This window comes from Ranitomeya variabilis, chromosome 5 (assembly GCF_051348905.1).
Source record: "Ranitomeya variabilis isolate aRanVar5 chromosome 5, aRanVar5.hap1, whole genome shotgun sequence".
Taxonomy (NCBI): domain Eukaryota; kingdom Metazoa; phylum Chordata; class Amphibia; order Anura; family Dendrobatidae; genus Ranitomeya; species Ranitomeya variabilis.
Genome location: NC_135236.1, coordinates 50615132 through 50629221, shown reverse-complemented (window position 1 = coordinate 50629221; position 14090 = coordinate 50615132). Strand labels below are relative to the sequence as shown.

At 43.8% G+C, this 14090-nt stretch overlaps 1 protein-coding gene across 5 annotated transcripts in view; it reads left to right on the top strand.

Moving 5' to 3' along the window:
* Positions 1–5979: 5979 nt before the first annotated feature.
* Positions 5980–14090, top strand: part of ELAVL3 (ELAV like RNA binding protein 3) — a 64503-nt gene continuing 56392 nt past the window's right edge. For 2 of the 5 annotated variants that reach the window (XM_077261925.1, XM_077261924.1), the window contains exons 1-2: positions 6039–6054; positions 6400–6587. In XM_077261925.1, coding sequence (XP_077118040.1) covers positions 6039–6054; positions 6400–6587 — 204 coding nt within the window. Of the gene's footprint in view, positions 6588–14090 lie in introns of all 5 variants that reach the window. The other 3 variants (XM_077261928.1, XM_077261927.1, XM_077261929.1) reach the window with 3 other exon arrangements.

The following is a 14090-nucleotide window of genomic DNA, read 5'->3' as shown; positions in this document are numbered from 1 at the left end:
GCTGGGAAGAGAGAGGGGAGTGGTCAGAAAAGAGCGGGAGAGCAGAGAGAAGGCAGCGTGCCAAAGAGAGGGCAGGCTGCAGCGCCGTGCTCCCCTAAAAGTAGTGCTCCCCGTGAGGGCACTGAGGCTGAGATATCCACCAGAGTGAAGGCTGGATGCGGGGGTGTAGATTTGGAAGCCTCCTGAATCAGAGACAGTGACTGTGCAGCCCTGATGACCGCAGTGACAAGCAAAGATCCCTGAGTGTGATAAGTAACTGCCCAGTGTGTGTGTGACAGCGTTATTACAGAGAGACTGTCAGCCTGGTACACAGAGGCTCCTGCAGCAGCGATGGAGGCTGTGCTATTTCCTGGTTCCAGTTTCACTTTGAGAAGAACAGGCTGCAGAGGCTTAACCCCGGACTTTCCAGGAGACACAGAAGAGACTTCAGGATCTCAAGCCCTGCTGGTGACTGTATCCACATTGAGAAATAAGGACCCTCCAGTCAGGACCTCCCTGGGCTGATAAGTTACCAGAACACTCGTTAACCCTTTTGATTCCGCTTAATTGTTTACTGTTTGACTCCATTAACCCCCTGTTTACTCCCTGCGAGGAGAGTTTTACCCCTGCTAATAAATCCCCTTCAACAGTTGGTCTGTCTGTTCCGTGGTGACATAGGCAACCCTGCACTCTATTACACTTGGCGTAGTCGGCAGGATGTCACACGGTAGCGCGGAAGGGGCAGACCAAGCAGTTGATGGAGGTCCCAGGTCTAGCATCTCCCTGGGAGCCATGTTAGCTAACCTGCCAAGATTTTCAGGGAGTAATGTCATGTTGTGGGGTTGGACGGAGCGCATCCGAGGGATGATGCGGATGCATCCTATGACACCGGCTCTGCAGGCGGAAATAGCTGTGATGGCCCTAGAGGGGGATGCATGGGACTCTGTTATGCTCAGACCCCCTCAGGCGAGAGATACCCTGGACAAAGTATTACATATACTTGAGGAGACGCATGGGGACCCCACTGACGTAGGGGAGCTGCGCATGCGACTGTTCCGCCGGGTACAAAGAGAGGGGGAGACCGTGACGCAATATATGAACGCACTGCAGGAGATTCATACTGCCATTATACGGAAGGATGGCGTAGGTGTGGGGTCAGTTGACGTTGTGCTGCGAGACCAACTGGTGAGAGGCTTGCGAGATGTGTTGATGAAACAGGCCCTGCGAGAGTGCATGCACGTAAAGCTAGATATGACTTTCTCTGAGGTCGGGAGTGAGGCACGCACGCGCGAGCAAGAGCAAGGGGTGGTAGGGCCAGTGGGAAAGGTATGGAGCAGGGAGGTAACAGCCCCTCAATGGGTAGAAGACTTGAAGAAGGAGGTTAAGCGAGTCCGTGAGGAGGTGGCTGAATATAAGAAGATCTCTGCTGCAGAGTACAGCCCTCCGGTGCGAGAAAGAGAGACCGCCCCCCAAAGTGAGACTAGTGCCGCTCGGCAAAGAAGACTGCCTAGATGCTACAACTGCAGAGCACCCAGTCACAATGAAGAGGAGGCGATGTGGACCTGAGATTCCCAGCTGAAGATAAGAAGAATCTGGGAGGAGATTGAGAGTCTGGGGAAAGCCCTTACTGCCATTTTGGGGACCAGCGGCATACCCCGAGGCAACGTGCGGAAGCCGCCAGAAAGAGATAGAGGAGAGGTGAGCAGCATGAAGAAGGCTTCGGTGGTGGCCCCAGAGTGTAACTCCATATCCTGGGGTGAAGAGCAGCCGCAGATGAGAGATGTCCCCCGCCGAGGTCGACGATCCAGACTGAAGCGCCCTCCAGACCGTCGCAGAAGTGAGTGCTGGTCGTGCAGAAAGGTGGGACACATGTCCAGAAATTGCCCTACCCGAGAAGAGCGGTGGCAGAGATCCGCTCACCCCTCTGAGGGTCCTGCTAACTGGAGGGAACGTCGCCCCTGGAGGGAATGGTACGGCAGAAAGAGAAGAGTTCCACCTAGGACAAGACAGTATCACGTCGGACGCCAAGGAGAGGTGGAGAAGGTGTCAAGCATCTCTGGTGAAATGACTGCGCTGTCCCAATGCGTAAAGGTGAACCTGGTGGATCTACAGCCTGGGTCTGAAGGTTTTGTTGGTGAGACTCAGTCCGGAGGAAAGAAAGTGACATTCACTCAAGAAGACCACCGAAGTGCTTTACTACCTTGCCCAGCACGAGTTCCCGAAGAAGGAGAGAAAGTGCCAAGTGTTCCTGCGACACTCGTTTTCAAGGTCCGAGCCAATGAGAAGGAGAAACCACTGATGTCATCCCCTGAGGTGAAGAATGTGCTGGCTGTCAGCTCACCAGTTCCTGATTGGACAGGGGAAATGGAACAGCTGTGTGAGACAGGGCGTGTGGTTGAGAAGCCCTGGGAAGTGATGTCCGCAGAGCCCGGCGCAGATGACAAAGAGTCCGGCCTGCATGGTCTTAATTCATCTGACTCAAGCTTCGACGAGAATGCTCCTGTCAAAGAGAGGGGGAGCTATGGAGAAGAATTACCTGTACTAAGCCCCCAGACTGAGGAACCCGAGCAAGAAGCCCCTACGCAAACACCTGCTACCGGCAAGGCTAAGAAGAAGAAGAAAAAGAAGAAGAGGACAACAGTTGTTGATGAAGCAGAGAAAGCATATCTCAACCTGACTGATGAACAGCTCCTAAACCATTTAGTTTGGGAGTATGTGCAAGAAGAAAGGCAGAAGGAGATGCAAGGATTGCCAGTATCTGACTCCCCTCAGAAGAACAAAGAGAAGCACGAACAGACCTCGGCCGTGGAATGGCGAGCTTTAAGAGAGGGGGAATGTAAGGAGGTTGCTTTCCCTGCTCCTTGCCTGGAACCACATAGTCAGACAGCTGGGTTGTTGGGGGAAAGACGTTCCGCCCTGGACAGAGGGGACCAGGGGACTGCTGGGAAGAGAGAGGGGAGTGGTCAGAAAAGAGCGGGAGAGCAGAGAGAAGGCAGCGCGCCAAAGAGAGGGCAGGCTGCAGCGCCGTGCTCCCCTAAAAGTAGTGCTCCCCGTGAGGGCACTGAGGCTGAGATATCCACCAGAGTGAAGGCTGGATGTGGGGGTGTAGATTTGGAAGCCTCCTGAATCAGAGACAGTGACTGTGCAGCCCTGGTGACCTCAGTGACAAGCAAAGATCCCTGAGTGTGATAAGTAACTGCACAGTGTGTGTGTGACAGCGTTATTACAGAGAGACTGTCAGCCTGGTACACAGAGGCTCCTGCAGCAGCGATGGAGGCTGTGCTATTTCCTGGTTCCAGTTTCACTTTGAGAAGAACAGGCTGCAGAGGCTTAACCCCGGACTTTCCAGGAGACACAGAAGAGACTTCAGGATCTCAAGCCCTGCTGGTGACTGTATCCACATTGAGAAATAAGGACCCTCCAGTCAGGACCTCCCTGGGCTGATAAGTTACCAGAACACTCGTTAACCCTTTTGATTCCGCTTAATTGTTTACTGTTTACTGTTTGACTCCATTAACCCCCTGTTTACTCCCTGCGAGGAGAATTTTACCCCTGTTAATAAATCCCCTTCAACAGTTGGTCTGTCTGTTCCGTGGTGACATACGCAACCCTGCACTCTATTACAACCTCATGATTCTCATTTGGTCTGACATGCACTGTGAGCTGTGAGGTCTTATATAGACAGGTGTGCGCCTTTCCAAATCAAGTCCTATCAGACTATTAGAACCATCTCAAGGAGGATCACAAGGAAATGGACAGCATGTGACTTACATATGAGTGTCTGAGCAAAGGGTCTGAATACTTATGACCATGTGATAGTTCAGTTTTTCTTTTTTAATACATTTGCAAACATTTCTGCATTTGTTTTTTTCAGTCAATATGGGGTGCAGAGTGAACATTAATGTGAAAAAAATGAATGAATGAATGAATGAATGAATGAATGAAGAGTGAAAAATTTAAAGGGGTCTGAATATTTTCTGTACCCACTGTATAAGGGAGTGTTGTAGGCATTAAACTATGTATAAGGAAGCATACAGCTCATACACCCTCTATCATAGGGGAGGGCTACTGTGGGGGCCATCATACAGTGTTGGGGCTACTAAGGGGTCATTATATACTGTGGGGTTATCATAGTCATACACACAGCTAGTACACCACTGTGATAGTAATACATACAGCATACAGCTCATACACACCTTTTTAATTTATTTTACTCACTTATACAGTGCCATCAGTTCCTCAGCACTTTACAGACATTATCGGCACTGTCTTCGTTGGGGCTCACAATCTAAATTCCCTATCTGTACCTGCGGATGAAACCCCCGCAACACAGGGAGAATATATCAATTCCTAACAGATGTTGCCCTTGGTGACCTGAGGACTTCCTTCCTTCCTTCCTTTTTCTCTTCTGCTCTTCCTTTCTGTCTTACCATTCTCTTTCACATAATTCCTTTGGTTCTTCCTTTCTTTTATGTAATTCCTTCCTTCCCTCAACTCTCGCTTTCATTTTTCTTCTTAATTCTTCTTTACTTCTCTTTCTCTCTCCCCTGCATTTCTTTTTTCCTTTTTTTCTAATTTTTCCTACTTTTTTGCTCTTTTGTTCTTTTTTTCCTTCTATACTTCCTTTCACTTCTTTCTATTCTCCTGTTCTTCCCCTCTCCCTTTCTTTTTTCTGTAATTTTTGTAAATCTTTTTCACTCTCTTTCTTTTTCTTTCTTTCTTTCTTTTTTTCTTTCTTTCTTTCTTTCCTTCTTTCTTTTCCTTTATTCATTTTTATTCTGTTCATTATCTTTTATATAATTCTTTCCTTTCCTTCCCTTCTTTCTTTTTTCTTATTACTTTCTTTCCCTTCCTCTTTCTTTAATTTTTTCTTTTTTTTCTCCCTTTTATTGCTTCCCCTTTACTCTTTCTTCCACAAATTCCTCCCTCTCTCATATTTTTATTCTTTCTTCTCTTTTTTTACTTCCTCTTCATTACTATCTCATTTCCTTCCTACCATTTTCCTTCCTTCCTTTATCTTTTTCTTTTTCTTCCTTCTTCATTTCCCTTTCCCTTTATTTTAATTTCTTCCTTTTTCACCCTTCCATCTCTCACTCCACCCTGTATTTTTTCTTCCCTCCTTTTCACATCCCTTTCCCCATCATCCCTTCCTTTCTACTCTTTTCCATCCTACCTTCTTTATTTGTTCCTTTTCTTCCTTCCCTCCTACCTTTATTCTTTCCTTATATTTTCCATCCTTACTTCCGCTTCTCCCTCTCCTTTCTTCTGTGTTTTCTTTTCACCTCTGTCACCTTTTCTGTTTTCCTAGGTCCCTTTACCGTAGATATGTGAACACCTGGGGCGCTATATCATCGTCCCTGTGGAATATTCCTGGAACAAAAGTATAGAAAACTTTGATAAATTAGTTGATGAAACAAATATTGATTGGAAGAATGAAAGAATATTCTTTGTACGGTGCTGCGGAATCTGTCGGCGCTATACGATAATAATATAGTGGAGATATAAATACTTAGTAATGGACTGCGGAAAAATCAATCCTTGCAGAAACAGAACTGAGTTTGTCATTTGTCGCAACTCTTCGGAATATGAAAATGCAGACTAAGCCCAGCCCCGCCACACCGGCTCTGCTACATCAGCCCCTCGCACACTACACCATTCCACCTCCGACAGGCAGTAGAAAGACATCAGATAGGACCAGGGCAAAGGACCACAAGGAACAGGAGGCAGAGGAGGGACTGGAAAAGGATGCAGAGGAGGAGGAGGATGGACACAAGGGCGACTTCCAGAGGGATGGGGGGCATAGCTGACGGATGGAGACATAGAGGGGCAGCTTGGCAGGTGCGACCATCCCCTCCTCTATGTGTCTCTCTACTCAGGGGGCCTGGAGCAAAGAAAAGGAGGAGAAAAGAAAAAAAAAATCGCAAGGAGAGAGGAGGGGTAGATCCATCATGTCCCTCCCTCCGCACTCACCCTTTTCCAATGCCGCAGCCAATAACGGAGCGAGCCGCACCATCCGCAGTGCCGTATATAAATGTGCAGAGGGGGATCACACCGTTCACATGAAGGGAGAGCAAGGTGACGCTACTTTGGGATTAAAACGAATCACACCAGACTCTTCCCTCTTCCCTTTCTCTCAATCCCTGTCTCCAAAATCTCGTACCCCCCCCCCCACTTTCCTTTTCATTCCAGACAAAGACCCCCCCTCACCCCAATCGGCCTGCACAGCACTTTTTTTTTTTTCTTGCCTTATCGAGACTATTTTTTCTATCTATAGATATATCTATTTTGGGATCTTTTTCTACCATTTTTGATAAAATTTTGGATATTATTTTTCCCCCTTTTAAGAAGCCGAGGGGAATATTTTTCATAGCGCTCGAATTTTATATAAATCTTTTTTTTTTTTTTTTTTGTAATATTTAGCTTTTTTTTTTCTTCACGCTCCGGTTTCTTGTCTCGATCCCGTGACGGCCGCCGGGAGGGGGCAAGGGAGCGGCGGGGTGGGCAGGCGCACCTCGGACGCCAGGACGCTGAGAAAAGGATCCCGACGGCAAGAGAGGCGCAACCGAAAATCGACAGGATCCAACCTACGTTCCCTCAGCATGGTGACTGTAAGTACCGCCATCTTTCTTTTTTTCTTTTTATGTAGAAAATGTTTAGAGAAGAAAGGGGTCGAATTAGGAGGATGATGGGGTGAGTTATGTTTTTGGTGCTGTGCTAGCACAGGAGGAGGAAGAAGAAGATGCAGAGAAAGGTGGAGGGATGGAAAGAGGAATCTCAGGGGAGTCCCAGCTGGGACCAGAAGGCATCTTACAATGCAGCAATGAGGACAGAAAGTGGGGGAGGGAGAGTGACGGGAAAGGAGAAGGAGAGCGCGTGTCCTTGGTGCTCTGAGATACTACGGGATGGAGGATAGATGGATGGATAGATGGATAGATAGATGGATAGATGATAGATAGATAGATGATAGAAAGATAGATAGATAGATAGATAGATGATAGATAGATAATAGATAGAAAGATAATAGATAGATCTATAGATAATAGATAGATAATAGATGATAGATAATACTGTAGATAGATAATAGATAGATGATAGGTAATAGATGATAGATAGATGATAGATAGAAAGATAGATGATAGATAGATGATAGGTAGAAAGATAGATGGATAATAGATGATAGATAGATAGATAGATAGATAGATAGATAGATAGATTGATAGATAGATAATAGATAGAAAGATAATAGATAGATCTATAGATAATAGATAGATAATAGATGATAGATAATACTGTAGATAGATAATAGATAGATGATAGGTAATAGATGATAGATAGATAGATAGATAGATAGATAGATAGATAGATAGATAGATAGATAGATAGATAGATGACTTGGGATGGATGGGGTATGAAAATGCAGACACTGCACAGACTGATACCACCAACACCCTGCCCAGTTGCAGCTGGTACCTACAGGAACATGGGGGTGGGGGTTCTTGAGAACAATAGAAGAGACATGGCAGTCACTGGGCGTGTGAGCACGCGTGTATGATGGATGTATACAGAAAACCCATTAGAATAATTCCCCATATCTTATCAATGTCCATGCCTTGACTAATACATGAATTGGTTATCTATCTATTATCTATCTATCTATCTATCTATCTATCTATCTATCTATCTATCTGTTAACTCTCTATCTATCTATCATTATATATATATATATATATATCCACCACCTGGTCACACAATACTATATCTATGGCCTTGTTTCCCCTTTACTGCCTCCCGTTCTTGACATCTTGGGCCACACAATACTTTGGTCTGACTTCCTTATATGACCCATTTCCAGAAACATCCGGCCCTAGGTCGTCCTTGCACGTGCCTGGCACGCTCACACACCGCCTGGTCTATACTGTACGATGTTATATATGGCTTCACATAATATTATCTGACACATTACTCCTGCCTTGCACGTATCACATGTTCCATCTGTCTATCTATCGACTATCTATCTATTATATACTGTATCTATCTATTATCTATTCATTATCTATCTATTATTTATATATTATATATCTCTATCTATTATCTATTTATTATCTATCTAATATCTATATATTATCTATCTATCTATTATCTATCTATTATCTATTTATCTATTATCTATCTATTATCTATCTTTCTATTTATATGTTATCTATCTATTATCTGTCTATGTATGTATGTATGTATCTATCTGTCATCTATCTATTATCTATATATTATCTATTATCTATCTATCTGTTATATATCTATCTACTATCTATTATCTATCCATCATGTATCTATTATCTATCTATCTACTATCTATCTATTATCTATCTACTATCTATCTATTATCTATTCATCATCTATCTATTATCTATCTATCTATCTATCTATCTATCTATCTATCTACTATCTATCTATTATCTATCCATCATCTATCTATTATCTATCTACTATCTATCTATTATCTATTCATCATCTATCTATTATCTATCTATCTATCTATCTATCTATCTATCTATCTATCTATCTATCTATTATCTATCTATCTATCTATCTATCTATCTATCTATCTATTATCTATCTATCTATCTCTATCTATCTATCATCTATTATCTATTTATCTATTTGTGGTTTTGGTTGCCAGCCACTTCCGGCGTCCCTGCCCGTGACAGTCCACCTTATGTTACATGCTGCCAGTGCCCGCGTCCGTGCCATGCATTCCTCTTCAAAAGCTCCATTCTGTAAGGAACCTTGCTCTCGCTCCGTCCTCCTCCTCTCTGCTTTCTCTGCATTATCCTTCCCTTCCTAGCCCTTTCTCCGTCACACACAATCCATCCTCTGTCTGGCACGCTCAGTTTTCACACTCTAACCCAAGACATACAGATGGAGCAGATCTGAATTTGTTATTTAACCCTTCAGCGACACATCGTTCGTGGAACACGAGATCTCTGAATGTATTCAGTGCACCTGCTGGCCTGGGTGACAAAACAATGAAAGATGGTTTCACAATGGGTTGAGCAAAATGGTAAACTCAGCCCTGCTCCATCTGACAAGCTTGGCTCTGCCAAGATCGGCTAGCGGGGATATATATTATGAAATCGTGCTGCACATCTCTGCAGGCCGACACATGTGGGCCTCGTATACCCAGTGCAGAGATTTACATGTCAGGGTGCTGTTTATATGCAGAACTGAATAATCGGGAATGGTGCTTATGTGCTGCAGTTTTGAACATGGAACTTACGGTACATTACAATAGAGAAGTCGGTGATATTGACAGGGTGACAGGGAGATAGATGAAGGAGACCATAATGAGATTTGGAGAGGCGATGGAAGGAAGGGACTTATACCCAAGATGGAATCAGATTGATGAGGAGGAAATTTCTGAGACAAAGACGAGAATGGAAGACCGTGGTCTGTATGTGGCGGGTGTCACCATGATACATTGGGCTAGAAACAGAGTCTCATAGGCTGGATTAGTGGAAAATGGAGGGGACGTACATATGGGTATAAAAGGGAATCTATCATGAGGTGCAGCAGGATGTGGAGGAGGAGGGGGGAAGATACTGAGGGGAAGAATGGAGGTGGACGCTAAGAGGAAGCAACGATGATGTGAAGGACATTGTGAAGGAGAAAAGATGAAATTCAGTATTGTAGTCAGTGTTACCAGGTCAATCTTTGAGGGTTTTGGCCAAGGTAAAATGCTGATTTACATAAACACAGATTGAAAGCTTTGTGTGCTACAGGGTCACCCAGAGATCTGTAAGATAAAAGATAAATGTAACAATAAGTAAATCTAAAACAATAAGGGGCTAGTAACATGAGACTATATAAATGTTACAGAAGTTGTTCAAAGGCCATGTCACAAAGCCCCCCGGCCCTGCCTACATGTATCCGCCTGTAGAGATGAAGATGGCACCCATTGTCATTCCACTTTTGCCTAATGTACAAATTCCTGGAAGGGTACTACATGCTCCATTAACTATATATCTCCAGAATTTCTTGGAATCATAAGGACAGGGGGATGCACAAGTAAATAAATAGTATCAGGAAAAAAAATGGAATGTTGTTAGGTCCCGCTATGGGTGTATAATACACCCCTGGTTATAAAAATGTTTTTAATTTCTTGAATATCAGACTTGTGTGGTCTTAAAATAAAATACCCCAGAAAGTCTACATTTACAAGACAATTTTTGATGCCAGAACATAGCAGTGGCACGGATCTGAAGATATCAGATCTGATATGACATATACAGTATCTTATTCTGTCACTATTTTCTGGAAACGCAGTTTTTATTATGATTATGTTTCTTAAAGCTTCTGATAATAATGAAATAGTTAAATGGTGTTACTGCAATGTGCACCTTCTCACTTATCATGGAAGTATATGGAACCCACTGAATACATGGATACACTGAATGATGACATGGTGGCAGGAAGTGAAGCAAACTTCTGTTTGAATGAGTATGCGTTTGTCAACTCTAATTATACTAATGACCAATGAGCATCCCTCAAAATAAATTAAGACCACAGTAGTATATGAGTGATGTAGAATATGGACACTTATTTTTATGTGATGCGTATGAATGTACAGCAGTGTGAATTTTGCAAGCCTGTCATGGCCACAATGAATGGACCTGTTTCTGTTTACTATGTGAATTTTCAGGCATCAAACTAGTAGACAACAACCATTACATCTTCTAATTAAGCAATTAGGCCACAAATTGTTACTTTACAGCAGGGCTTCAAAGGGCCCACAATTATAAAAGAAGAACCAAATGAACAACTTAAGTGGAGTGGCTTTGCTTGGACTAATTAGCATTATTTTCCCAGTAATGAGGACTGAGAGCAATGAATTAAAAAAGACTTTACACCATAGTGATGTGACCTGTGAGTATCACTGTGAGCCGCCATGTCATCACCCATGCCGTCACTTCACAGTATAGTCTATTGCCCTCGACCCAGACAAAAACCTTGCAGACAGTCCTTGTGCTCGTTATAGTCATATAGATGCCATTACTGGCTGGGTAATGATTAACACTAATACAATACTCCATAACTTCATTGTTGGTCTTGAACACTAGGACCATTGGGAAACCTTGCTCTACCGAATCATAGTTTGACTTTTCATCCCAGATCCTTGAGTAGATTTTCCATTTTCAATATTCCAGGAAGGCTTTGGTTTAATATTCTTCAGTGCTTTTCATCATTCGCCTTATTGGCAATTTAGCTAATCAACGTTCATCTGTCATTTTATAATTAAAGATTATATGCCAACACAGCTCCAAATTTGTGCATCACTTGGTGGGTGCTTCCACTTCCTCCTCCGTTCACTCACGTCCATGGTGATCTTCATTCAAGTTCCTTTCATTAATGATTAAGTCTGGCCATCTGATGAGTTTGGACAACTTGGACTTCATATCAATTCAGTTGATGATGAGAAGTCCAAAATATTACTGTTATGACTCGCCTAGCTGAAGGTCATGGTGAGAAGCATGGACAAATGGCATTTATGCAGCCAAGTTAGATAGGCCGGATGCTGCGTGGAACTCCAAGAATCAGTAGAGTTGGCTATTTTGGATGTCAAGTTGATCGGAGGAACTGGATGTGATGGAGGGCACATGAATCAGGGAAGATGGATAGGCTAGACAATATGTGTAACAGCAGAGCTGTACAAGATAGACAGCACATGGAACAGCAAGGATTAGCAGATAAGATGTTGACAGGCACCTTGGAATAATAGAGCTGAGTATACAGACAGCACCTTAGATCGGCTGGGCAATGTACATGGTCAAGGACCTTGGTACAGCAGAGACGAGTGTGCAGACTGCACCTTAGAATAGAGTCAAGCAGACAGAAAGGTACTTTGATTCAGCAGGACCAACCTGTTGCACACAAGGTAGGAGAGACCTGGGCGCCAGAGAAGGAAAAGACACAAGACCGATGCTGGATTTCGAGTGGATAAGTATTACCTTTTGTTTCGAGATAATGGTGATCATCTGTGTAGCCGCTGACCTTCAGTGTTCCTCTACAGTAGAAGTAAAAAGTAGTCAATGTAGAAAGTCTCCTCAGAAGTCCTATAACAATGACACTACTAGTCCTTATGACTATCCATGTGACTTTCCAATTTTGGGGTAAATTTGTTGCCCTATCTGGAAATCAATAAAGTATTCCCCTATTAATATCATAAATCTGGCCAAAATTCTAGTGTGTTATGTTGTATCTATGACAAAAACCTACCCTACCCTTCTCCAACTTAATTACAACTTTAAGTCGTATCCATCCTTTCAGACGTCTTTTTAGAATAAGTTGCACTTTATGTGTACATAAATACTATTTCATTGTATGAGTTGGATCCTACTTCTTCCTCAATTTTTCCCTCTCTAGCTCAAATTTTCAGTATCTGAGCTAGTGGTTAGAGACTAGCTGCTTTGATGTCTTCCAAAAACAGCATGCACAGGAATGAGCAACTTCTTCTCTCCTGTTTCTATGTAGCACATATTCAGAAGCTGAAGTAGCACGGAGGACATTCACAGCAGTACTGAGCAGTGTAGCTGAGAATTCAGAACTGGGGAGGATGTAGAATATATACACACACTTGTACTATTGATTTAGGTGACATTTCAACATGGCCATACTGACTGAGAAAGATTTGGTTCATTTTCCTCAACCTCAGAAGTAGAGCCATAGGGCAGAAGTATCTGCTAGATCGGCACATTATCGTTGGTACACCAGACAGACTAGAGTAGGATGAAGTGAAATATAGGACGAGTCATGCAAAGACTGCCTTCTACTTGTTAGTGACGTATCCCTCTTAGCGCGGGGCTGTCCCTGCCACCTCCTCTTCCTCCTATCTTGTCCCGAACAGTCTTCCTCATCACTTCAGGTCTCCTGGCCACTTCTTGCCTGCCTGCACCATATTGCAGACTCCTCTAGTATGCCCAATACAAACACCAGGTTCCCCAATGCTCCCCAAAATCTACCCTCTTCCACATTTTCCACCGCCACCAGTTATTAAAGTGAGAGGAAAGCAGGTCATAAGAGTGTGCATTTTACATAATTACCATTAAATATTTATTCTGCTTCCACTCCCTTCTGTATTGGGAGGTGCATCACAGCTACAGATACCTGCAGTGACGTGTGTGTGATTGGCCGCTGTTGTGGACGACTCCTCTTCATCAGGACCCGCCGATGGCACATTCATCCTGACATAACGTCACCGGCTCATCTCCCAATTAAAAATTATCCAGCTCCACTCGCTTCAATATCGAAGGTGAGAGGTCCTGGTGCCCCTGCACCACCGGTGATACCTACCCATGGTGCACATGTCACTACATGTGCACCACCACCGGCAGGTATCACGCACGGCAGGTATCACGCAGGTACGAGGATTAGAAAAGGACAAGAGCTGAGACCTGTCAACCTTTAGGTATCTGTCACTGGTGCTGCTTTCCTCTCCGAAATGAAAGTCAGCCAGAATAACCTTTTAAGGACCGGTTATCAGACATTGGTCTAAATATGGCTTCTATGATTTCTTCCCATAGATTGTGGCTTCTGGCTTCTATGATTTCTTCCCATAGATTGTGACTTCTGGCTTCTATGATTTCTTCCCATAGATTGTGACTTCTGGCTTCTATGATTTCTTCCCATAGATTGTGACTTCTGGCCATCTCTCAAAGCTGAATGTGGCTCTCAAATTAAAACAGGTTGGGGACAACTGCTATAAGGGGTGCAGTGAAGTCCAAAGGGCTCTCGGATTTATAATTAACCAATAGTGGGTGGAGGAGAGTCCAAAGTGAAAAATGGCAAAATCGCTAATGGGAAAAAATGGTGGAATATTGGAGCTGACAGAAGGCGTAAGAGAGAACTGTCACCTACTGCTTACTTTTTGTGGCGTCACATGGCAGTCTTTTAGGGGTGCATACGTTGATACCTATGGCTCATGTATTGGATGTCGTATATTTTGACGTAATTGCACCAGTTTTATTTTAGGTATGATGAAGAGACCGAGGTGCGGGGGTTGTGGGGCAGGTCCTAACGGCTGCAGTATCTTTGTGGCTGCACCTCATCCAGGCACATCT